The 25,869-nt window shown below is 43.3% G+C and overlaps 1 protein-coding gene across 1 annotated transcript; it reads left to right on the top strand.

The window, feature by feature from the left end:
* Window positions 1-449: 449 nt before the first annotated feature.
* On the top strand, window positions 450-22,917 carry TRAF6 (TNF receptor associated factor 6). The gene is made up of 7 exons (XM_045825253.1): window positions 450-825; window positions 6,904-7,221; window positions 10,170-10,320; window positions 11,028-11,186; window positions 12,801-12,872; window positions 14,892-14,969; window positions 16,303-22,917. Exons 2-7 carry the CDS (start codon window positions 6,926-6,928, stop codon window positions 17,170-17,172), a joined length of 1,626 nt encoding a protein of 541 aa, XP_045681209.1. The 5' UTR covers window positions 450-825; window positions 6,904-6,925; the 3' UTR covers window positions 17,173-22,917.
* Window positions 22,918-25,869: the final 2,952 nt, after the last annotated feature.

Raw genomic sequence — 25,869 nt, 5'->3', positions numbered from 1 at the left:
AAGATGAGTCAAATTTGCAGAGGTGGGTAGAAATCTTTCGTGCATCTCCTGCAAAGTGCCTGTAACATTCCTGAGAGGTTTGTATCCAGTTAAACGGGGGAAATTCAAAATAGCTTTCTCGTTGATAGAAAAAAATGGGTGGTGTAGTCGATAGCAGCCTCGGGGGAGGGGTGAACGTTTAACATATGAGCTAGACTCGCTCGGACTGGTTGAAGCGGAAGGACCAGGTGATAATAGTGGGTTCTGCCTACCAAGGAAACTTTCTTGGCAAGGAAGGTGCAGCCCGAGAGTGGTAATAAGAATTCCCGAAGGTCAAGTGATCTAGCCCAGGTGGGGGTTTCTCCTGATTGGATGCAGGAAGCTATAAAAACACAGTTTTGATTACTGCTGTGTTGTGGCTGCTCACTAGGACGCTCACACTTACTCCGGGACAGGTTTCAACGTCATAGTTTTCCTTTAGGAGAGAAGCCCAGCGGGAGTGCTCTGGTTTGACAGCTGGACTTGCACTGCGCCTGCGCCGCAGCCCGCGCACCTGTGGAGGACCGCCGCCAGGGGGCGCAGAGGCCCAGCTGGGCCTCTCTGTCTCCACCCCGGCCCTTTCCCCGCCCCTGACTCCCCGGGGCTGGCAGAGAAGGCGGAAGTAGGGCGACCGGGGCTGGGGTTCGGGCTTCGGGCGGCCCGGGGACGCGGGAGCAGCGGCCTTCGGGCCGGGAGTTTGGCATCCGGGCCGCCTCGGCTCGGAGCGCGGTGCCCGTCCTCTCCTGGTGCTTTGGCTGAGCGGAGTCCTGCGGTTCCGTGGAATCGGCGGCCCTGCGGACCAGAGCGGTGAGTCTCCTTCGGATGTCCCCGCACCGGGGCGGCCGCGGCCTCTCTTCCCACGGGTTGCGGACGCCGCCACCTCTCCCCTCTGTTCCTCCGGGTTGGGGACTTCTCCCCGGTGTTTCTTCGCTTCGTAAAGGTTGGGGACACAGTCCGCTCCCCTCTAGTTTCCCACGGGTTGGGGGCGTCGCTCCCTGTCCCTTTGATTCGCGGAGGTTGGGGACTCTGCCTCCTCTCCTCTCGTTTTTCTCGGGTTGGGGACGTCGCCCCTTGTCCCTTCGCTTCCCGGAGGTTGGGGACGCCCCCTTCCTCTGTTTCTCTCCGGTTGGGGACTTCGCCCCCGTCCCTGGTTCTTCCCAGAGGTTGGGGGCGCGGCCCCCGTCCTCTTGTTTCCCTCTTGTTGCGGACGTCGCTCCTGTCTCTTCGCCTCCCACAGGTTGTGGACGCCTCCACCTCTCCCCTCCCCTCTGCGCCCCAAGCCCGCGGGGACCTCCTTCCCCTCTAACACCTTTCCCTGGTGGGAATCCCGCGCCCACTTCGTCAGCCCGCACGTTCCCCTTCCCAGAAAAGGAAATTGCCTCCTGGATTTTCCCGTCCCACCAAGCTGATACCGGCTTTAAAAAAAAAAAAAAAAATCCCTTTAAGTTCTCTCCGGCTTCCTCTGTCACTGTCATGGGAAAGCTATTTTTGGGTTCCTCGTTGAATCGTTAGAGGTCCCAGGCAGCAGGTTAAAAAAAAAAAAAAAAAAGCTCAGATGACACGAATCTTTCCTCCCCCGCCCCTGCACTCGTAGTTCTAGCGATTGTTCCAGACGCTGGGTTGATAAAGCTGTTCCTAGTATTTGGCTTTAGCGGAACTCGAACTGAGAGGTAGGACTGTCATGAATGTGAACAGAAAGCACCTAAAGTATTTTATTAGCAGCTTGCATGTAAAGTGTTTGCATGCTGCTTTTGTTTCTCCGGAGAACAAATTACTGAATATCTAGCGACACAGGGACAGAAAAGCTTGTTAAGAAATTCTGAGTGTTGGCGTTTTATCCATTCCCTGGTGATTAGATTACTAAGGAGGGTCAAAGGGGCTTTTCTGACTTTGAGGCTGGGGGTGGGATGAGGACAGCGGGGCCTCTGGAAGTCAAGGAAGGAATGTATTTCAGGCACTTCTTGCCGGAGTGATGATGAGTTTCAACCTGCAACCGCTGCATACTTCACTGTATTGCAGGATTGTACCTGGAGGTCTTTTCTGGGATAAATTTGAATCCATGATGCTGATAAATTTTTGCTACTTGGATTTTGAAAGAAGTTATTCAACTCTTTGCCTCCTGGGGGAAACAAATAGTACCTAGAAAGGGGACTGCCCCTTAAATCTATTCAAAAATAAAGCATAACAATGGACTATTTTTGCAGTATTGCATTTGCAGGTCTTTGCATTTTAAAAATAGATTTTAAGGAGTTAGTAAGTAGTTCCCATTTCTAAAGCTAGCAGAAAATTTTAAAGGTGATTTCTTGTTCTTTTAAAAAATTTAATTAAATTTATTGGAGTAGCCTTAGTTAATAAGATTATATAGGTTTCAAGTGGACATTTGTATGATACATAATCTGGTTGTTTTATATGGTTTTACTTGTGAGTTGCATGTTTAGCTGTGAATGACTTTCCATTGGCTTAAAATTGACCAATTCAAGATAGAACTTTTTGATTTCTTTAGCTTAAGACATTTCTCTCATTAGCACTTGTGGATCTTAGGGAAACAAATGTTTGTACATCACCCTACTCACCCTCCCACTAGACATTTAACAGAATACCCTTTGGATTATAATACAGGGTCCAACACAAATGATGCCGCTTTTTATTACAAAAGATTTTCTTACAAAATCATAAGCATGTAATTCTCTAACAACAATATCACATTCGAACACAACATATGACATTTTAGGTAAAATATTCAAGTTAAAACTATAGGTTATTACTTCCATATTATTGCCCTGCCAACCACATTTAAGCAGGTGTTGCTTCTGCTGGACCCGGTATATTCCTAGATACACATAGGTGGATTTGAGCTGTGATTTATGACAGGGCTGTTTTCAACATTTATTCTTTTTGCAATAGAGTTAAGTTAGTAATAGCTACACCCCAAAATATTTAATTAAGGCAGTGTTTACTATACTAAATTCACAACTGCAGAAAAGGGAATTGCGGTCGTGAAACTCCTAATCTGCAAAGTGAGGAATGATGTAAACTTTGTTCCATCCCTTCTATTAATTCCTGTAGAAACCACATAAATTCTGAATGTTAAGAGTAAAAAAAGAGGCTATAAGAAATTTTATGGAAAGAATATATATTCTTTCTTATTTTAGCTTCATTAACCTAAAAAAATAGAAAGTCAAAATGAGAGACAGTGTAAGCATTTATTTGGGATTCTGTAGAATTGCAATTTGGGGAGCAGAAGCCCAAAAGGGCCCCCCAGCACAGGAGAAAAGCACAGGGATCTTGGGGAACAGGAGGAAAGTGAAGCAAGTTATATTACAGAAGAGACCGCTGGTGCTGGACGAGGTAAGGTTAGATCTGTACTGTGTAGATTGGCTTGATGCTTGGTCATCAGGCAAAAGACTAGATTTGTACTCCATTGATTGGTTATTGATTCAGTCATCAGCATCAGCAAAGTCCATTTTCATCAGTCCTTACAAACAGGATATGCTTCTTCTTACTGACTTCTCAGAGCGCTGGTGGTTTGGTCCAGTTTGGAAGATAAAGAAACATAAGGCACGCAGGACAGTTCCTCTGGAATGACTACTCAGGCTATTGTAATACGGCCCCACCCGGGTCATCCATCCTGCACAGCTTCTGTAAAGCCAAAACCTACTTTTGTAGCCTCTCCTGAAGTGGATACCTGAGGCACCATCTGAAGTTAAAAAGAATCCTTAATAGCCCTGACCAGTGTGGCTTAGTTGGTTATGCGTCATCTCACAAACTGAAAAGTCGCCACGTTGATTCCCAGTCAGACCACATGCCTGGGTTGCAGGTTCGGTCCCTGGTAGGGGTGCATACAGGAAGCAACCGATCAATGTTTTTCTCTCACATCGATGTTTATCTCCCTTTCTATTTTCCTCCCTTCCCCTGTCTCTAGAAAGGGAGGGAGGGAGGAGAAGTAATGTGAAAAATTTAAGCCCTCTAGATTTTTAAGAGCACTCACTTGCATGTTCTACACTGCATTCCTACAGTGGAATTCTTTTTAAGAAATTGTGACTGATTACACAGGTTTTCTTAGTAACACATTTGCTATAAAAGGTCTCTTTAAATCTAACAACCTTCAACTCTGGGACCAGACTGCAAGAGGACAGTATATAGACTACCCAGTGAACCGAATTGTAGCTGGACAGTTGGGCAGAAAAGTAGACTTAGCTCAGCAGCTTGCTTTTGTCTTCTGACTAGTACTTGGATATATTCTGTACAACTAAATAACAACTACCAAGTTCTCAAAGTGATTATTTTTAAAAAAAGTGAATGGTTAAAGACCCAAAAGATAAATATACCTAGAATTGTCAAGGACATATAAAATGGTCTCTCTCAAGCTTTTGGGAGTGGGAGTTAAGAAGCCTTCAGTACATATTGGATAGCGAGCATTGTCTGTTAAAAACCTGGGGAAGTTGCCTCCCCTTTCACCTAGTAATTCTGCTTCTAGGAGATTTGCCCAAGGAAGTATTGGACACAGAGATGTGTAAGGGAAGAAGAAGAACAAAGGACAGAAACCCTAGGGCAGCAAAACAGTGTCATATGTCCTCAGATTTGGAGGGTATAAAGGGGGTCTTCCCACCCCACCCCCGTCCTGGAGCCCAGGTGGAATGGTGGAATGACTGGTTCTGTCTGCCCCTCCCTTGCCATCCCTTCCTTCCCCTCAGTCTGTCCGAGTCTTCCTGAGGAATTCGCACTAGCTGTAACAAGGCTTTGACAGCTGTTTTTAACTTTCCAAAAGTAGTATATCAAAAATTTTTTTTAAATGTCACTTTTTCTCTACAGCATCTTTGAAATCCTATCAACTAGTACAATAACGCTTGGGCAGGTCATGTTTAGTAAGAATCTGTGGTCAGCGCATTAGTCTTAGTGCAGTGATTTTCAACCAGTGTGCCACAGGAATTTTTAAAACATGCACCCTGGCCAGGTGGCTCAGTTGGTTGAATTGTCATCCCATACACCAAAAGGTTGCAGGTTCGATTCCCGGTCCGGGTGCATACCTAGGTTGCGGGTTCAGTCCCTGGACAGGGTGTGTACGGAAGACAACAGATAGATGTTTCTCACATCGATGTCTGTCTGTCTGTCTCTCTCTCCCCCCATCTCTCTCTCCCTCTCTCCCACCCTCCCTCTCTCCCTCTCTTTCTCTGTCTCCCCCTTCATCTCTCTAAAATCAGTAAACATACCCTTGGATGAAGATTTAAAAAAACAAACAAACATGTACTACCTGACCATTCAGTCATGGGCACTGAGCTCTTTCCCTTAGATTGTCAAATTAAAAAATGAGAACAGCCATCCAGTGTGAATAAATCAAAAGTATACCTACTTTTTGTTAAATTGGCACAAATTATAACATTTTTGGTCATGCCACAGGATTTTTGTAATTAGTATATGTATGCCATGAGATGAAAAAGGTTGAAAATCCAGCGTAACAACCTTTTACGGTCCAGCGTAACATAAATAAAGGGAAGGAAATTTTAAAAGCAGCCTTATGGACAAGTTTGTCAAAACACAAAGAGCCAAACGTGGTGCAGTACAAAGGGCACGGGCTCTGGGGCCAAGCAGACCTGGGTTCTGATTCCAGCCGGTGCTTACTCCCCGGGTGGTCCTCGGCACGTGACTGCGCCTTTCCTAAGTACTATAGTTTCCATTTTTGACGAGGGGGAGGCAGCAATGAAGTTGTAACACAAAATTGCTGTATGGGGCTGCTCACAACAGGAATGCATCCTCCCAGACACAGTTCTGAGTGCTTTCACATAGCGACACGTTCGATCCTCTCTGGGGTTCGCCAATTCGCCGTACTGCCTCTGCAGCCAGAACAGGCCTCATCATTTTGGTGCTCATCAGATGGTACTCAAAAATCTTCTTGAGAAGGGAAAAAAAAAAGGTGTCTATAGAGATTTGAGAAAAGATAGAGGATTACTCTTGTAACCCACTAGGGGGATGGTGGCCTACCACATTGACTGGAAGCTTACATTCTGTTTCTAGAACTATTTCTATCTAGCACATATTAAGAATTTCCCATAGGTCTAATTATCTACTACAGAGACCCGATGACATAGGCTATGAATTGCTTTTAGACATCAGCTTATCAAAAATGTCATATGATTTAGAATTTGAAGGCATCCCACCTACCCATGAAAGCTACTGCTTTCCATAGGCAGACAAAACCTCACTTCTTTTTCCTGTCAGATAATGAAACAGGGTCATTTGACATGCCTGAAAGCAGAAGGACATACAAATATACTTCTTCAATTTTATTCATTCTACATAACAGAAATGTCTGAACATTTGGAAGTACTCACAGCTTTTAGGTCTCAAAAAAGAAACCAAGATCCAGAAGGTTAGGTCACCCCAAATCGCACACCTCCTGGCTGAGTGTGGTCATCTAATCCCTTGTATGTTGCTCTTCCTGCACCGCCTGCTGGTCCTCCTGTTCTCTCGAGCTCAAAATACCTAAAGGAACTTCAGCAGCATAAGTAAGGTCTTCAGCAGAGGCTTAATGAACATCTATTATGTGAAAGATCTTGTGCTGAGTACTGAGGATATGAAAATTAAATTCTTGACTTCAGTCACAGGAAACAGACATTTAAACAGATAATTGTGATATAGCTAAGTATTACAATTGAGCTGATTTCTTCTTTTAACTTTTTATTCTATCCACCTATTTGAATTACTTTACTTATTATAAAATAGTAGTCATGAAGTAAAGCTCAAAAAACTTTGAAAGTTTTCCATAAATAATATTAGCACAGCTTATGTACATAAACTAAAAAGTGACCTGCATGCATAAGCTGTGCTATATGTATGTGTGTGCACGTATGTATGTGTTAAGGCATTTTTTCCTTGCTGTTTCCATAGAGCGATTGATAATCTCGTTACTATGAGTCTGTTAAACTGTGAAGACAGCTGCGTGTCCAGCCAGTCTGAGAGCGACTGCTGTGCAGCCATGGCCAGTGCCTGCAGTGCCGCGGCCAAAGACGACAGTGTGAGTGGGGCTGCCAGCACGGGGACTCTTTCCAGCTCTTTCATGGAAGAGATCCAGGGCTACGACGTGGAGTTTGACCCACCCCTGGAAAGCAAGTACGAGTGCCCCATCTGCCTGATGGCGTTACGGGAAGCAGTGCAAACACCCTGCGGCCATAGGTTCTGCAAAGCCTGCATCATCAAATCAATAAGGTACGTGACAGAAGAGAGAAGTGTGTCCTGTAACAGAACCAAATGCAGAGAACAGGGTACACAGAACACCGGACAACTAAAATGAGTAGCCTTACATGTAAAAAGCTGCTCAGGGAAAAAGACACTGGACAGAAACTTGAGACATCAACATTCTTATCCTAGTTTCTACTGTCGTGTGAAGTAATTTCTATCTCCTGCCCTTCTCTAACCCTAAGATACACAAGCAATAAGTAGATAAGTTCACTGTGCTTTAAGAAAATAATATAAATCTGCCTTAAATGATATTAAATATGATCATCTCAACCAAAGAATGCTGACTTAATTGATCAGTTGTTATGATTTCGACCACATTAAAGTCTGTCTGTTATCTGACACCTGTAGACAACTGTAAAATAACCAGGATTTTTTAAAAGTACTAATAAGTGCCTCTACCTTTATATTTATCCAAAATTCAGTCACTTCTCACTGCCTTCACTGCTCCTACCCAGTTCTGAATCACCATCAGCTCTGTCACAGGCCTCCCTGATTCTACCCTTGCCTGCTTCCAGAATGTTCTCAATATAGCAGCCCGAGTGAACCTGGCTAAATAAGTAAGGTGATGTTGTCTCAGCTCAGAACGTTGTAGCAGGTCATCTAGAAGAAAAAGCCAAAGTGCCCGTTAGGTCCTGTGTGATAGATCCCTATCTGCTCTCTGACCTCCCTCTGCTGTGCTCTTCTTCCTTCCGCCAGTTCCCTCTTTGCCATTCCTTCAACATGCCAAGCACACTCCTGCCTTAGGGGGCTGGCATTAGTTGTTTTCTCTGTTTGGAACAGGCTCACTTCAGTTAACTGCCCAGCTAAACACCTTCTACTCCCTGCACTGTGGCTCGGATCTCACCTCTCATAGCAGCTCTGGCTACTCTCTCTACACCAGAGCACGCCTCCCCTGTCTGCACACTCCCAGTCTGTCTTACGTAAGTGGAAAATAAGCTCCTTGAGAGCATGGGTGGAGGTCTGTTTAATTCCTGGGAATTTCCTGTGTGCTGACACACAGTAAGTGCTCAGTGAATCATGGTTGCTGTAACCGAATGGAGGTACATGGAATTTTCACAAATTATTCAAGTTCATCTCCCATGAGATAAAGACATTTTACTATAATTCAAAAGTATTAGATGGGACTATTTTAGGTGCCTAAGGAGTTTTGTACAGAACAGAAAACACTGGAAGAAGTGGGAAGATTTTATGTTCTTCAGTAAATAAGCATCTGGTTTATATTGCCGAAATCATTTGTAAGTAGGTTAAACTGGCTACTCACTGTCAGCTTTTAAACTGACTTCCTTTCTTGTGTCCTTGTCTGGTTTTAGTGTCAGGGTAATGCAAGTCATAAAATGAATTTGGAAGTATTCCTTCCTCTTCCACTTTTTGAAAGAGTTTAGGAAGGATGGGCACTAATTCTTCTTTAAATGTTGGGTGGAACTCACCAGTGAAGCCATCTGCTCATGCACTTTTTCATGTTGGAAGGTTTTTGATTACTGATTGAAAGTCTCCTTACAAGTAACCAGTATGTTCAGATTTTCTGATTCTTTATGATTCAGTCTTAGTAAGTTGTATGTACCATAGTGTGGATTGTTGATTTTTTTTTTTTTTTTTGTAGCGAGATGTACAGTATTTTACCAAGTGTCATCATGCCCAGGAATGCAGCTCATTTTTTAACAGTTTTTTAATAGCAAGGTGTTCATGAAAGTAATGGACAGTGGTCTGAAAAGGAAGTAAAACCCACAAAAGGAAGTCTGAGGCTTATTTTTTTTCTCTCCCTCTCAACTGGAAGTAACCAGTGATGTGACTCTAATGTTCTTGAAGGAATGGCTTAGAAATTTCTCACCCAAATAGTCCTGCGTGAAATCAAAGCCACGTTAATCTACTTCCATTTGCTCTGGATAATGCTTTCCAATTTGCTTTATAAGTTTCTTTTGGGTGTATATTTTAATAACTTTGTTTATAGTTTTCCATGCTTCTTATAAGTATTTGACAGAGTACTCACCACATCAGCCTGAGAGAAGCCCCATTCGAGACTGGCTGTGCCTCTCACCTCTGTTGGTTCTAAGGCATTTGCCAGCAGACCCCATTTCCAGTGCCTTTTTGCTTACGGCATCACCGCCACTGCTGGCCCCCACACGGGTGTTCAGCTGACGTCCGAGTGACTGGTCAGTGCTCCTGTAGCCAACCTGACCTGCCACGTTTTGAGAGTGAAGATTGAGACATCCCGAAAAGTTAAAGGGAAGTGAACGGACACCCAAACTTCCTGAGGATGATTTTTCTCATCATAAAATGAAATAACCACCAAATCACTGGGAAAGCAGGAAATAGAGGTCCTTTAATCCCCTACAAGATTGTACCCTAGACATAAAAATGAAGGAAAACTTGTTGTTCATGAGCCAGAATGTTAACAGTGACTGTTCAGAGCAAACCTTAAAATGTGGTCTGGTAGGGGTGCTGCTAGCTGGTTTAATTTCTGCTCCTGCTTGAGGGGCACACTGTAGACACGTTGCTGGTGTTACGAGCAGCGTGTGTAGTTCCTCTCACTAGCATGCTGTGCAGCCGCTGCACACTCCCCGTCCTTACCTTTTACTTCATTTTTTTTACGACAATCAAAATTTGACCTGATGCAGTTAATTTTTCCTCATTTTTGGTTGAGATCTATCCCATGATCTAAAATCCCATTGTTTCTGCTAGGTAACCAACGTGGTACCAGTTGTATTCATTGTATAAAAGAACAGTTCGTGGGCTGCCCACAAAAGAACAGGTATCCCTCCCCCCCGGAATATTATACAATACAATGTGTTAAATTATTTTCCATAGGAAATAATAAACAGGAGAATGTATACACAGTGAATTAAAGTGTTTGAACTTTTTAATGTTAATATTTGTTTATATCTACTAAATGTATGTGCCTTACTTGTTTCTCTTAGGGATGCAGGTCACAAATGTCCAGTTGATAATGAAATACTCCTGGAAACTCAACTGTTCCCTGACAATTTTGCAAAACGAGAGATCCTTTCTCTGACGGTGAAGTGTCCAAATGAAAGCTGTTTGCACAAGATGGAACTGAGACATCTTGAGGTACTAAAGTCGTTTTCCAGCCATTAGCATATAGACGAGGCAGTTCCTGGAGAACACAGACTTTGCTGTGTCCATCTGCGTATTGCCAGTGCCTAGCATATAATAGTCGCTTACTAAGATGCCAGCCCTTTCATTATTGGAGATATATATATATATATAAGTAGAAACCATAAATTTCTTATTTCAGCTACCCTGGCTCTGCCAAATGATGATAAAGAAATCAGTATTCTTCAAATTTGGGGGGGGGGAACATTATTTTGCTATAAAACTGAAGAGCATGCTAAATGTAGGTGTCATGTGTTAATCCCATAACTTCATTTCTCTTGTTTGGGAAAAAACAGCAAGGGTGGCGTAGCTACCATCTTACCACCCTTATCATGCTGTTTCCTCTTTCCCTAAACGGTGCATTTCGTTATGAACTAAGTGATGAAGTCCTTCTAAAACCTGAGATTGACTGAAACAGTCAGGTAAAAGGAATTCCTTTTAAATAAGTTTGTTTTTAGCTTGGCGGTTTTATGAGAAATTAAATATTGTTTATGATCTATTCAAAAATGTTTAAAACATACTTGCAAATTGCCCCATTTACTTAGCTCCTTGTGAAGGAGTGGCTGTTTTGAGAGAGAACAGTGTATACTCAGAACAGATTCTGTTTAGGAGATACCTTAAGAATTGGCAGATACTAATCGATTATTTTCTCCTTATTATAGGATCATCAAGCACATTGTGAGTTTGCTCTTATGAATTGTCCCCAATGCCAGCGTCCCTTCCAAAAGTGCCACCTTAATATTCACATCCTCAAGGAGTGTCCAAGGAGACAGGTTTCTTGTATAAACTGTGCTATGTCGATGGCGTTTGAAGATAAAGAGGCATGTGCTGACTTGGATTTGTTAATTTCACTACTTCCTAAATTTTGGGTTTTATTGATTTTAGAGAGAGAAGAAGGGGGGACAGAGAGGGATCAATTTGTTGTTCCACTTATTTATGCTTTCATTGGTTGACATATGTGCCCTGACTGGGGATTGAACCCATAACCTTGGTGTATCAGGACAATGCTCTAACCAACTTAGCTACCTGGCCAAGGCCTTAAATTATTTTTTAATGTACAATTTGAGGGGTTTTGCCGTAGGTGAGGATGTTACTCCAATTCTGAGTCTACATTATCAGTTGTGGGAAGATTGATTTTTAAGAAACAAAGTTCATTAAACTATTTTAGTAAATAAGTGTAAGGTTTATATTTATCTATCTTTCTTAGAAAACATTGTTTGTAGTACTTAACACTGTAGTAGACCTGCAAATAACGAAACCTCCCGGGAAAGCTATGTGCTGATCTGCTTTCCTGTGTGATACCTGAATGGCCAGTCGCACATTCGAGACAAACAAGCAGGATGATTACTGTATCGGACGTGTGCTCTGCTCTCTGAAACAGAGACTAGGTCATTAAAACCTTCAGGGAGAATAAATTAAATCCCACAGCATGTGGTTTTTTGGTGCTAATTCACTGGGCTTTGTACACTTTTCTGTATGTTATACGTCAATTAGAACATTTACCTTTAAGCAGACACTTCCTAGCACTGGACAGCGTCATGCTGACAGAGTGGTTTTTTCACTCAGGAACTGAGATGTGAGCGAGTTCAGTAACTTTATGAGTTGTATAAATATAAGCAATTTTATGTTCTTGTTGTAATGGTAATGCCAGCACTGAGATCCTAGCTCCAGATACCCATTCCCTGTCCTTTTCACTAAAACAACCTACAGATAACTTATATTCATTTATAGCTATTAAGATACTTCCTTAAATTTTATTTCTTGCAAGTTTATTTTGGTAATTTTTCTTACTTTCTTAAGAAATCGAGCATATCATACTCATGAATCTGATGAAATATTCAAAACAAGTCAGCTAACTCACTATAAATGGGGAGAAATCTGGGGCATAGTTAGAACAATTCGATGTCTTCCTGAACTTAAGTAAAGTAAATGGACTTAACCTGAAGGGTTCATTATTTCTTAAATTCATTGTATTTTAGAAAACAAGGTTTACCCTTCCGGGCCTATGAGAACCTGGGCACCAGAGCCTCCTGTCCTAATACTGCTTCTGTTCTTTAACCTTCCTGCTAAGAGTTTCATTTAAATCACCATGATGTTGCTGGGGATTTTTGGAGGAATGCCTGTGGAGAAGGATGGTGTTGGTAAATGATGTCCTCAACTAGTCACAGGGTTCTGCCTCAGGTTAAAAGAAGCGGTTTAGAAAGTTCTTTTATGTATTGCTATATTCTTCTAAAGAGCTGAAACACGAGATGTATCTGATTACTATATTGGCAAAGGGAGAGAAAATACCTTTTATATATTATTCTCACTTTTTTTATATACACACTGATGTCCTCAATTTGTTTATAGTGAAAAATTGACTTTTATAAAAATAGGTTCTTTTTACTTTTTCAGATTTTCTCATGCTTCTCTTTTATTTCTCTAATAAAATTCAGCTCCATGACCAGAACTGCCCTTTGGCCAATGTCGTCTGTGAATACTGCAACACCATGCTCATCAGAGAACAGGTATGACGATTCTCTTTCGTGAACTAGTATTTCCATTAATGGATTAAAGAAGTGAGTTAGGTTTTTAATTAAATCGATAGGGCAGACGGAAGACAGGGTGAAAAAGTGTTAGGACTATGTGAACATGGATCATATAAATGAAGAGTAATGAATACTTTCAGAAAGAACAAAATACTTAGCCCTCTCTAAGTGTTCAAAGTCATTAACTTAATACCCATGGTTATGTATATGTGTAAAATTTCTAGACAAAACCAGGTATTTTTAGGATACAAATAATCAAAACCCCCAGTTAAAGGAAAGAACGCCTTAAGGAACACATATTTACATGCTGTGAAAGCGGGATCTTGGGTGTCCGGAGAGTGGCTGAAAGGACAGGGAGAGGACAGTCTGCTCAGCAGCAGGGCCATGTGTGTCCCCACGGCCCGAGACATGCTGGGCGGAGCAGAGCCATCCAGGACCCGAGGCCCTCCGTCCAGCGGTCCTGGGGGCCACGGACGGGCAGCAGCAAGTACAGCAGAAGACTGCATTCACGTTATTATTAGAGGCAGGAAAACAGTTTGATTGCTCTCTCCTGACATTTGGGGGATTTGCCCACAAGATTTGAATATTAGTCACTATTTATACACCCGTGAAATCTGCAAACCCAGAGATCATCATTGATTACCTTACTAGCTAGAGGTATGTGAAACCTGTCACTCGACTAAACTTTTCCATCAGTCTTAACAGAGTCCTATAGTTTTGGGGTGTTGTTTTTTTTTTTTTTTTCCAAAAAAGCCTTCATTTGAAGGTGTTAAACTTTTTTTGCTTATGAAGTCTCACCTCCCTGGTTTTTCTTTTTGCTCTGTTGTACTATTTAAAGGAAACCATGCAGCACACCTAAAACCCAGTAAAAATAAAGCTTAATATAGGAAAAAATCCTAGGTTCAGAGTCAGAAAACCTAGGTTTGCGCCCTGGTTGTGCCAATGGCTTGCCCACTTGATCTCTGGCGAGAGAGTGGACATTCTAGATAAGGGATCAGCACAGCAGCCTGCCAGCCCAGTCTGGCTCACGTCTGCTGTTATAAATAGTTGTATTGGAGTGGCGCCGTGCCCGTGAGTCTGTCTGTCTGTCTGTCATACACGGCTGGTTTTCGACCGCAGTGGAGAGTTGAGTCCCCGGGACAGGGACCGTAGGGCCTGCAGAGCTGAGAGTACTTACTGTCTGACCCTTCACAAAAAAACCTGCTGACCCTTGTTCTAGATTATGCAAAGCTGAAGGATTGGGTTAAATGGCCTCAAATGTTTCTGCTTAAAACATCTATGACTACAGCTAACCTAAATTTCTAAAGGAAATTTGATAGTTCCAAAGAATATGTTTCTCTATAGTGGATCTTACCTTAAAGACTTTTACAGTCCCCATATCAAAAGCTGAGACATTTCTTTAGAACTTTTATTAATGTGATTAAAATGCCTTCTAACATCTGAGCCTCTCCCCATTATAGCCAAAACACGCCCAGGTTAACAAAAGCCAAAGAGGTTTGTGAAAGGTGGTCACAAGGGAGGTGCTGGGTGTGGTCTGTGGCTGTAATGTATACAGTTGTCCATAATGTATACAGTTGACGGGCATCTATGAACTGGCCTGGACAGTCCACACAGTGAGAGTCCTGGTTAGGTTTGCAGGTGAGGTCGACATCGGAAGGTGCTTTTTCTTCAAAATGCCACTAGAGGGTTCCAGTTTCCAGCCATAGGAACAAATTCATACTCTTGAAATAAATTTTGAGTGATTTTGGAGATAATATGAAATACTGATATTTCCTTTCTTTCCGACTTTTGGAAGTTTGTTGTTTTGTTTTTTTTTTTAATCTTTTTGGGCTACCTGGTGTCTGTTGCAACTATCGGACTCTGCTGTTGTGATGCTGCCATAGATGATACAGGATTGTGTTTCAGTGAAACATAAGCCTTTATTTCAAGTGTGAGCTCATCGAACTAGAACATGATCCGCAGAGAAAAGCATTTTTCAACCTTTGTTCTGGTTTTCAGATGCCTAATCATTTTGATCTAGACTGTCCCACAGCCCCAATTCCATGCACATTCAGTACCTTCGGTTGCCAGGAAAAGGTAAGGTGTTTCTTTATTTTTCTTTTCATTCTTGAGTATAGATAAAGAAAATTCAGTTAGATAGTGCAGTGGAGAATACCAGTGGGAATGGAGGGGCTGACGTGCATTGTATGTAGTGTTAGGCTCCAAAGAGAAATTGCAGCTCAGAACATTGATTTGGGGAAGTAGGTGACAATGGATGGCAGGTGTGGGACTGAGGTCACACGGAGTGTGTGTGCACAAGGAAGAAAGGTCGGCCAGGAGATGAGCTGTGGTGGCCAGTCTTCGAAGCTGGTGAACCAGGCCAGGAGCAGGTGTTGTTAGAGTCCCCAAAATTAGTTTCAAGGCTAGTGGTCCCTTGTGTCAGATGTCTCAGATAGATCATTATTTATGAAAAGTCGTTCTTTCTGGAGAGTACAGTTATACTTTTACTTTTCCATTATGTTTTTATCCAACTTTAATACAATAAGCATGCATTTAATAATTTTATAAAATAGAAGGAGCAAGGAAATATATCAAAATGTGAACAATAATTGAGATAATAGGTAACTTATTTTATTTTTGATCATCTATGTTTTTATTTTTATAATGTACATAAATTATTCTTATAATAAAAATTGTTATATCAAGGATATTTTTTTTAGCCCTGGCTGGTGTGGCTCAGGGGACTGAGCTCCAGCCTACGAACTGAAAGGTCACCAGTTCGATTCCCAGTCAGGGCCAATGCCTGGGTTGTGGGCCAGCTCTTGAGTTGAGGGCGTGCGAGAGATAACCAATCGATGTTTCTCTGAACAGTTGTATTTCTCCCTCCCTCCCCTTTTCTCTAAAATTAAAAATAAAAATGAATTTTTAAAAAATATATTTTTAATACAGTAATTACAGTGTTCTTGATGACCTGTGAAGAGTACGAAGACAGGAAAGATAATTACATTCTGAGGGAAAGTGTTAGGGGGAGAGAGTGTTTGAAGATAAAGAAGGATGGGAGTAACTGAGCAGCACCTCTGAGGTGTTGAAAGGGGTGGGTGCCATTGAAGAGCCCAGGTGAAGCATTAACCTTGGACAAGAAGAGAGTCGTCTCTGAGTCAGAAGAAAAGGATGGGTGCGGATCCTGATACATTTGTAAGTGGGAGGGAGGTTTATCTGAATGAAAGGGGAGCGTATTCAACAGACAGCCTCAGCTTTTCAGCAAGAGACAAGACCATCTCTTTGGATCCAGAATCTGGTGGAGACAGGGTTGTAGGGGATGGAGGGAAATGGTGACACTACTCAAAAACCTTTCGTTTGGCTTGGCTAGGGCCCTTTTCTCGTCCTCATAGTACCTATTCCCAGCCTAAAGCTTGTGCTTGGTTTTCAGATGCAGAGGATTCTCTTGGCGCGCCACCTACAAGAGGATACTCAGTCACACATGAGAATGTTGGCCCAGGCTGTTCAGAGTTTAAACCTCGCCATGGCTCCCCGGCCTCAGCGTGACGTCCTGCTGTATGAGTCTTCCTCTCTGCCCCGAGCCTCCTCTGGGTGTCACCCAGAGGTCCAGAATTTCCAAGAAACCATTCAACAATTGGAGAGTCGCCTTGTAAGACAAGATCATCAAATCCGGGAGCTGACTGCAAAAATGGAAACTCAGAGCATGCATGTCAGTGAGCTCAAACGAACTATTCGAACCCTTGAGGACAAAGTTGCTGAAATAGAAGCACAGCAGTGCAATGGGATTTACATCTGGAAGATTGGAAACTTTGGGATGCACTTGAAATCTCAAGAGGAGGAGAAACCTGTTGTCATTCATAGCCCTGGATTCTACACAGGCAAACCTGGGTACAAACTCTGCATGCGCCTGCACCTTCAGTTACCAACGGCTCAGCGCTGTGCGAACTACATATCCCTCTTCGTCCACACAATGCAGGGAGAGTATGACAGCCACCTGCCCTGGCCCTTCCAGGGTACAATACGCCTTACAATTCTCGATCAGTCTGAAGCACCGGTAAGGCAGAACCATGAGGAGATAATGGATGCCAAACCAGAGCTGCTTGCCTTCCAGAGGCCCACAATCCCACGGAACCCAAAAGGTTTTGGCTATGTGACTTTTATGCATCTGGAAGCCCTAAGACAAAGAACCTTCATCAAGGACGATACTTTATTGGTACGCTGTGAGGTCACCACTCGTTTCGACATGGGTAGTCTTCGGAGGGAGGGCTTTCAGCCACGGAGTAGTGATGCAGGGGTATAGCATCCCCTCGTTTGCTTTTTGTTTTTTAAAAGCCTTTCTGGAGAAAGCAGTGCCTTTCCTAGCCCTGCTCTCGATAACAATGTGTAAGCAAACAGACAGACAGTGGGAAAGACGGCATACGCGCCAGTGAGTGTTTTGAGCCGGGTCGCTTGCCGCTTTTTCCGTCATAAATACCTACAGCAGTTTTTCCTCTGCAATCTACGTGTTCCATGCTTTTTCAAATTGTTAAAACCGAAGTGCCTGTGGCATATTGCAGCACCTATTTGTCAGTGTGCCTCTTCGTTGTGGATTCATGGGCTTTTGCTCCAGAATGTTCTGTCAGAAGCCCAGGGTTAGAGTAGCAGAGCTTAAACCATTCAAAATAATGTTCCTTATAACTCCAGCTTATTTTTATAGTATATATGTAATATATTAAACTTGAGAATCACTACCGCCTCGTGCTGTTGCCAGCAAGAAGAATTACCACTATAAAGTTGAGTTCTCATTTTATTTGACCTCACATTCAAAGGATTTGAGCCTTAATCCTTGGAAAGCTTAAGTTCTCATTCACCCCATTTCCCTGCCCCTAGGGTGTTTTGTTACTAAGGGTACTCAGGGACTAGTTTAGAGCCTAACAACCTTACTCAGTGTGAACATGTCTGTTGAATAATTCTTGTTCAGGTGTTTCATTCTACCTTGCTTACGTATTTCTTTGAGGCTACAAAGTAGCATCTTCAAAGTTTAGAATGTGGACACTCATGGGCACCTACTGCCCAGTGTCATGCTGCTGTGTAAACCCCTTTTTGTCTGTTCAGTGCAGCCTGAACCCCACAGCCCTGCTTATGTTCTCTGATGCTTAATACTTGTAGGACACGGAGATGCATGTGTATAATTACCAACATAAAAATTAAAGGGGCTCAACTAACCCTCTAATTTGAGCTACAAATTGTCAGCTCCTTTGAACACTCTCTGGTTTCATTCAGTTTAGTGGAACAAAATTGATTTTCTAAAAGCAAAATTCCTTAATACCTGGGAGATCAAGGGCGGTGCCTGAGGGTCACCAGACTAGGGTCGGAAGTCACAGTGGTTATATCAGGACTTAGCTTGAGCAGTTGCTTTAGTTCAGCAGTTCATACCCGAGAAGGATCATGTAGAATGTATTGAAGTGACTAAATGTTCCTAATAGGGAGAGATGGTTTCTGTGCCATTACATATTTGTTAAAGGCCCATAGGCATTAAATGTTACGGTGAAATCTAGTTCTCAGGGTGCCCCCAACTAGTATGGACTCTTACCAAGAATCTAAGGGCTTTGGCAACCTTGCCACGGTGTGGTTCGAGATAGTCCCAGGGATCTGTCTCCGTCATGGGCACGTGCTTCCCCATCCTCGGAGCTGCTGCTCTCCACAGGGTCACCGACGGGGCGAGGAAACGGGCTGCCTGTGATGCGCGGCAGTGGACTTGGCTGGAGAGAGACGGGCTTGTCCCTGGACTTGATCATTGCTGTGTGTCAGAGGGTTTAGAAAATACTGATTGAGGAAGCGTTTTCCTGATTGATGAAAAATAACTCAGTTATGCTCATCTACCCCTGCTAGAAGGTCATGCAGTGTGTAACGTAGCATGAAGTGTGTTATGTAGTGGGTAATAAATTTTTTAAAAAATCTAAGAGGACCCATACACAAGGTGGTTCAAAGTTGTGCGGTCATGAGAGATGGTACTGTGTCTCCAGAGAAGCCAGATCCTAACTCCCTGGCCAGGGTTAAAGATCAGCCTCAGAAAACTCGAAGAACCATGTGGTTTCACTCATATGCAGGATATAAAACAAACTCACAGACACAGACAACAGTGTGGTGGGTTCCAGAGGCAATGAGGGGCCGAGGGAGCAGTTAAGGGGGCCAAACATGTGGTGACGGAAGATGACTTGACTTCAGGTGGTGGGCGCACGATGCAGTATACACATTATGAATCATAGAAATGTGCATTTAAAAACTATATAATTTTATTCATAAATGTCACCCTGATCAATTTAATACAAGTTTTTAGAAAGAAAAGATCAGCCTTAATATTAAGAGGAAGCCAAGAGACTTTGTGGAGAAGAATGGTTTCAGTTCCAGGCAGACCCAGCCTGGAAAGGTCACTTTGACCTTTCCCTTTACTTACCTCTCCGCCCTCCTTCCCCATCCACCACAGTTTAGGCCCCTGCTCTGGTGGGTTTCTCTTTGAAGTGAAAAGGTCCCACAGAGTCCCCGGTTCCCCTGTCTGCACCACCCAGGGACTAGCGGGCAGTTTCTGCCCCGCAGCTGCCCTGCTCTCCGGCCAGCCCCTGAGAAGCACCACAGCAGCTGCCCCTCCGCTGTCCGGGAGAGCGTGTGTCCGTGAAGCAAGTTTTCCAGTTCGTTCCATTTACACAGTGAGCGGTAGTTATTTTTGTTGCCCAGAAGAAAGCCGGAAGGAAATACACTATTTTTGATGACTTATTTTCTTTGTGCTTTCTTGTAGGCTTTACATTTTCTATTTTTAAAAAATGTACTTTTATCAGAGCAAAAAATTAAGTGTTGCCACAAAACATGCAACCCCATCAAAAAAGGAAATGATATTTAAAAGCTCCCTGGTCTGGTTAAATTTCTATTAAAAGCGTGGCTGTGGATTAGGTACTGAGGAGTCATTTCCTGCTTGGTTTTTGTTTTTTGTTTTTGTTTTCCCTACTCAGGAATGTTAATCTAAACAATAACAGTTTTTTTGTGTAGCTTCAGGTTTCCTATTTGTAAGATAAGCGGTTAGATTAGCTGTTTCTAAGGTCCACTCCCACCATAAAATTCTGCTCTAAGAAATTAAGTTCTTACTAGCAGCATGTCGACAGTACTTACAAAAGGATTTAGCCAGTAGAAAATGGCTTTATTTTTTGCTGACATAACACTTCACTTCAATTTAGTGTCTGTCATCTGGGTCTCATCTTAATAAGCAATTTTTTTAACCCTCAACATTTGGCATTTTGTAATAAACCAGCACTTACTTTATACTACTCATTCATTGTCAATAGCCGGTAAAAGTAAGCCAGACGGTCATTGCAAATAGAAACATTTGTTACGACTTCCACTCAGAATCAGGTCTTTCCTGGAAAGCTGGTCTGTCTCTCCAATCTCCCGCCAGGCTCTCTGAAACTAGCTCAGTTGGATTACAAGTATTTGGACCACGTGTTGATGCTTTATCAACCTTTTAACATACTTAATCTTTTGACACCATTCATGGACATTGCTAACTTGAAAATAAATTGTTTCCTTGCTTCCCAGACATATCCAACCCAGTGTTGAATGAAACTTGCCTCAAGATACATTTTTCTATCAGAGACCAAGTCAGGATGTTGATTTTGTAGTTCGGGAGTTTTCCACTGTCCTTTGGCTGTGGGGCAGTTACGGTTTCTGGCTGTTCTGTAGCACGGCGGTTTCCAACGTCGTGCCACGGGAATTTTTAACCCATGCAACACCTGACTGTTTAGTCAGGGGCACTGACCTTTTTTCCCTTAGACTGTCATAAAAATATGACAACAGCCAGCACAATAGCCATCCAGTGTGAATGAATCAAAATTATATCTACTTTTTTGTTAAATCGGCTATATATATACGGTTTTTGGTGGCCACAGAACTTCAGTGATTAGACTATGTGTGCCCTGAGATGGAAAAAGTGGAAAATCGCTGCTATAATATGATACAACTTTTGTTTTGAAGACTACAAGTAGAAAAACAGTGAAATGAAATGAAAGGTGAGATTATTTTCCCCTTAATGATGGACTAATCTGGAGATACTGGACGATCTCTAGCAATTGGTTTTGTGGTAGGCATAAAATTTTAAAACTGTCCTCCATGACCGTTTGTGCCAGTGAGTTTAACAAGTCAGAGCATGTGCGTGGACTCTGCACTCAGTTAGGATACATTCTCCGGGAGGAGCAGTTGCTCGTCATTCCTTTATCCAGAGAATCCTCTCATCCCTCATGACCAGAACCTTTTTAACTATCTGAGATTTCCCTAACTTAGGACTCTGAAGTAACTTTCCCTTGTTCAGTTACTGCTGCTCTTCTCTTGGCTTGCCTCCAATTCCACCCAGATGTTCGTTTAGTAATGAACATTTGGTGAGAATACCGGTTACAGCTGACCAATTCTTGACAGTGTGTCATGTCGGTTTTCCGTTGGAAGGCATAGATGTTATCTCCCTTGCTCTCCCCCATAGCACTTTACTATGACATTTTTCAAACATGTAGAAATATTGAAAGAATTGTACGGGGAACATCCGTCACCTAGAACCTGCAAACAACATTTTGTTACGTTTGCCGTGTCATCTGACGGATGTTCCTTTTACTGCCACTTCTTGCAGCCTGGTATCTCTCTTCAACAAAAATCTCACAGCTAAGGTGGTTGAACAGTCTCGGGGGAACTGTCATGCCCTGCGGAAATGTGATGTATGCGTGTAGGTGGGAACTAGTCCACACTTAAAGCTCGTTTTAAACTTGTAAATCTGTTATGCTGAGTTTTCATCTTATTTATTTTGCCCGAAAGGCTGTGTTTTGTAATGGATTTATCTGAAAGCCATCATCAGTTGTGCACAATATTCTAATGTCCTTTTCATGCTTGATAAACTGTCCGATTTCTGTGGTGAGAATGTATTTGGGCTCCGTTTGGCTTGTAGAAGGTTCCAGGATTGTGCTCCCAGAGGACCAAAGAGGCTGTGTAATTCAGCACACAAACCATCAAATCGGGAGCTGGGGTCCAGGTTTTGCTCCTGACTGAACATGGGCAAATCAGCTCTTTTTGTCTTTGTGTCCATTTACCTGCAACATAGGGGCTCAAGTTTGAAATGTAGATGTTGCTAAGTAATGGGTAGTAATGTGTGGACCTATTAAGAAAGACACTTTCATGAATCCAGGGAGCCTCTTACAATTTTATAACTGTGACAAGCTATGGAGTGAAATCTGACTTGGAAGATCAAAGCATGTGGTGAAGGAGTTTTACCAAAAAACCTGCCGTTGCTCAGAACTTATCACCACAGCATTTGTGAGCGGTTTTCGCAGCCCATCTGGACTCTGAAAGCAGTGTGTGTTGTGAAAGGGAGTGCGGGGGCCGTGTGGGAGGAGGGGGACACTGGGTGCACGCGCGCGCGCGCGCGCGCACACACACACACACACAGACAGACTGAAAAGCAGTCTTCTATGTAAGAGCAGGTTGTGTGGAAGGGCCGGGGAGCTTCAAGGAATTACCCAGATTGACCACGGCACCCCCACTGCTGGCTCCCCCCACGGCCCCCACAGAAAACAAGCCCCGCCCAGTCCTGCAGGCCCGTGGCTTAGCCTCTGGCTGTCTCCATCAGGGCCCTGCACCGAGCAAGCTGCAGGGTGGGCCGCTGGGGCGAAGCAGGGTCTCCGCACTCCGTTTCATGGCTCTGTGACCTGCCCTTTCTAAACCCAAGTTATGAATGTGGAATCACATGTGTCTCACAGGCACACGGAGGTTTTGCTTCAGGTCACATCTTAGTAGTGGCTGCAAGGACATTGGTTGCAAAGCTGTTCCTTGAGTGGCACCTCACAGAATATTAATGAAAAGAAAACAAGTGCTCGACTGACACGCCTTATTCCTCCTGTTTATTGTTGATACTCTTCCCAGCCTGTATAATGCACTCATATCTCTACCCGGAAAGTGCTCTGAATCAAAATGAAATATGTATATATTGAAAATAAGCGATTTTCCAGATATTTTTAATAAAATAACTAGACTGCTTTGATTTTTGCTTTATCTTTGTTCTATTTCAGGGACTGTAACTCTGTAGTGGGAGGGAAGTACGGTTCCAGGCACTCGTTTTCACTTGAAATAAACAAAATTAATATCTAGCTCCTTCAAGGAACAGTAAATGGGGACTCATTCTCGTCCTTGGTCTGAGCTGTGGTTCCTGCCCTGGGGCCACTAAGAATGCATTTTGCAAAACAAAATGAGGCCGCAAGAGAGAGTGGACCCCCATACAGGTAAATAGAAAGTGTGAAACCAAGCAACAGACAGCAGCATGAACTTACTTCCAACTAATAAATGAAAGCCTGGGTTCCCCAGCTCAGGCGTGGCTGCCTCCCCTCAGCCACCGCCCCAGGTGAGTTGTTACGGGATGGCTACCTCCATTGTGGGGCAGTCAAAACCGTTCCTACGCTTTCTATGCGCCAAAGCCTGTCTCTTCTCAAGAGACTGTCTCCCCAAATGGGGTGGAGGCGCTGGTAAGACGTGTAAATGCTTTACAAAACTCCACCTTAACTTTTTCAATTAAAGTTTCAAAAGTGAAATACTAGTATTCATCCCAGAATAAGCCATAACTTTTTAAAAACATTCCACCTCTATTTTAGGGTAGCTTCTTGACACTTCTGATTCATTCTTGTGAATGTCTGTTACACGGCTGACACTTTTTTTTTGTCACATTTTTTAAATTACCTAACCTTTGTACAGCCCTGGCTCAGTGGGTTGAGTACCGGCCGGCAAACCAAAAGGTCGCTGGTTCAATTCCCAGTCAGGGCCCATGCCTGGGTTTTGGGCCAGGTCCCCAGCTGGGGGCGTGAGAGAGGCAAACCGATCAATGTATCTCTCACACATCGATGTTTCTCTCCCTCTCTTTTTCCCTTCCCCTCTCTCTCTCTAAAAGTAAATAAATAAATAAATCTTTTTAAAAAATTAACCTTTGTACAGGGACCAGCAGGGACAGGATTACCTCATAAAGTAACAAGTGCAGCCTTGTCGGGAGATGATGCATAATCACAAATTTGGGGCTTGGTCTGGCTAGGGATTTGCACGTTTTTAATATAAATGTGAGTCGGGGAGTCTAATCTTCACAGAATTTATGCTCCTGAAGGCTTAATAATAAAACCACACTAAAAAGCAGATCCCCAAGTCCTGAAAAAATGATCCTTCCCATCCTGCTGTATCCTGATTGGCTGAGGGGGAGAGAGAAAGACGGCAAGAGGATGGGGGAGGGGGGCTGCTGTCTGAGGGGGTCTGGCCTCGGTCTTAATCTGTCTCAACCCCAGGTTCCTTTCCCCCAGCTGGCCACGGCACTTGAGGTGTCTAGATAAAGTAGACCAAGCCCCCTTAAGGGTCCTTAAAGAAGGTAACTGTCATTCCCTTTGGAATAGTTGGGAACCTGAAAGTAAAATGTACTCCAAACCTAATGGGATAGTCCTTTGGAGACATTGTTTCAGAGGAAAGGGAAAGAAAGGTTTTCTGAACACAACTAGACTAAGGAGCTGAATTTGGCTCTTTTTAAATGCCTTTAGGGTCAGTGTTTTGCAATTTTTTTTTTTGGCCCACTACCTACAGTGATAGATAGATACATAGATAGATAGATGATAGAAAGATAGATAGATAGGTAGGTAGATAGATAGGAATAAATAATATGTATGCTGGTTCAAGGGCAACAACAGGTTTATGAAGCCCTTGCCTCCGCCACACATCCGATGCGCTCTGCTGTTCCCTGGCCCTATGGCCCCTGCCTCTCCGGAAGCAGTGACATTGGTGCTTTACTGAAGGGACAGCCCCTCTCCCCCGTTTCTCCCGCATGTGGGTCTCCGCCCCTCCACTGCTCCCCTCAATTCTTCCAGCTTCAGGAAAACAAAATCTAGAAAGATTTACAAACCCCTTTGCTTTTTGTTTGACTCTGTTTTGTGTTTTGCTGGTGTACCTCCCCTGAGGTGATGCCAAGGTAGTGTGCTCCCTGTTTGAATAAACGGTGGGGTGAGGTGGGGGAAAGGTGGAAGAGAGAAGAGGGGTGGATTTCTTCAAATCTCAGAGAGTTACTTGCAACCTTGAGTGCCTCCTCAACTGGACTGTGAGCTTTCAAGGAAAGGGCCCGCTTGTTCATATCCCAGATGGCAATCACAGATGCCTAATGTGATCCTGGCCTTTGTTAAAGAATAATTTTCTAAAAAAAGAGTCAAATTATGGTTTTTATACAAATATCAAATGAGCAGGTATTAAAGATTTTATTAACTCTGCCCTGGCTGGTGTGGCTCAGTGGATTGAGCGCCAGCCTATGGACTGAAAGGTCACCAGTTCAGTTCCCGGTCAGGGCACAGGCCTGGGTTGCAGGCCAGGTCCCCAACTGGGGACATGTAAGAGGCAACCAATGTGTCTCTCACACATTGATGTTTCTCTCCCTCTCTTTCTCCCTCCCTTCCTGTCTCTCTAAAATAAATAAATTTTTTAAAAAATCATTCTGGACTGTCAAGCTTCAATAAATTAAAAACGAAAGATTTTATTAATGCTTACTGAAGAAACCAGGCAGATATTATAACCCATTCAAAGAGAGCCCAAAGCAGACACACCAACCAGGAATATTTAAATAAATGTCCAAATGGAGGCAAGACTTAGCTTCTTTCTCGGTAGGGGAGAGAAATCAAGATGTGTGGAAACAAGAATTATTTTGCTTCTCTCTCAGTTACCCACAGGACAGAGCTGCGAAGGGGCTCCCTCAGCATCAGAATCTGATCCCCCCGAAGGGTGTGCTCTGGACCAGACAAGGCAGGGCATTCCGTCAAAGCATGGCATTTCCCTGCACCCGGTACTACCAGAAGTTCAATATAAAGAGTGAATGAGAAAAGAGCACACCTGTGGTGCCCATTCCTGCCTAGAACAGGGCCACTCTATCAGTGGGCGTGAGATGACAGCCGGTTCCAGCTCCTGCAACACTCGAAAGTGGAAGACA

This window comes from Phyllostomus hastatus, unplaced genomic scaffold, assembly GCF_019186645.2.
Source record: "Phyllostomus hastatus isolate PE091 unplaced genomic scaffold, TTU_PhHast_1.1 phas_scaffold_585, whole genome shotgun sequence".
In the NCBI taxonomy this organism is placed as follows: Eukaryota; Metazoa; Chordata; class Mammalia; order Chiroptera; family Phyllostomidae; genus Phyllostomus; species Phyllostomus hastatus.
Note: the sequence above shows the minus strand (reverse complement) of the source record. Positions and strands in the feature narration are given on the sequence as shown.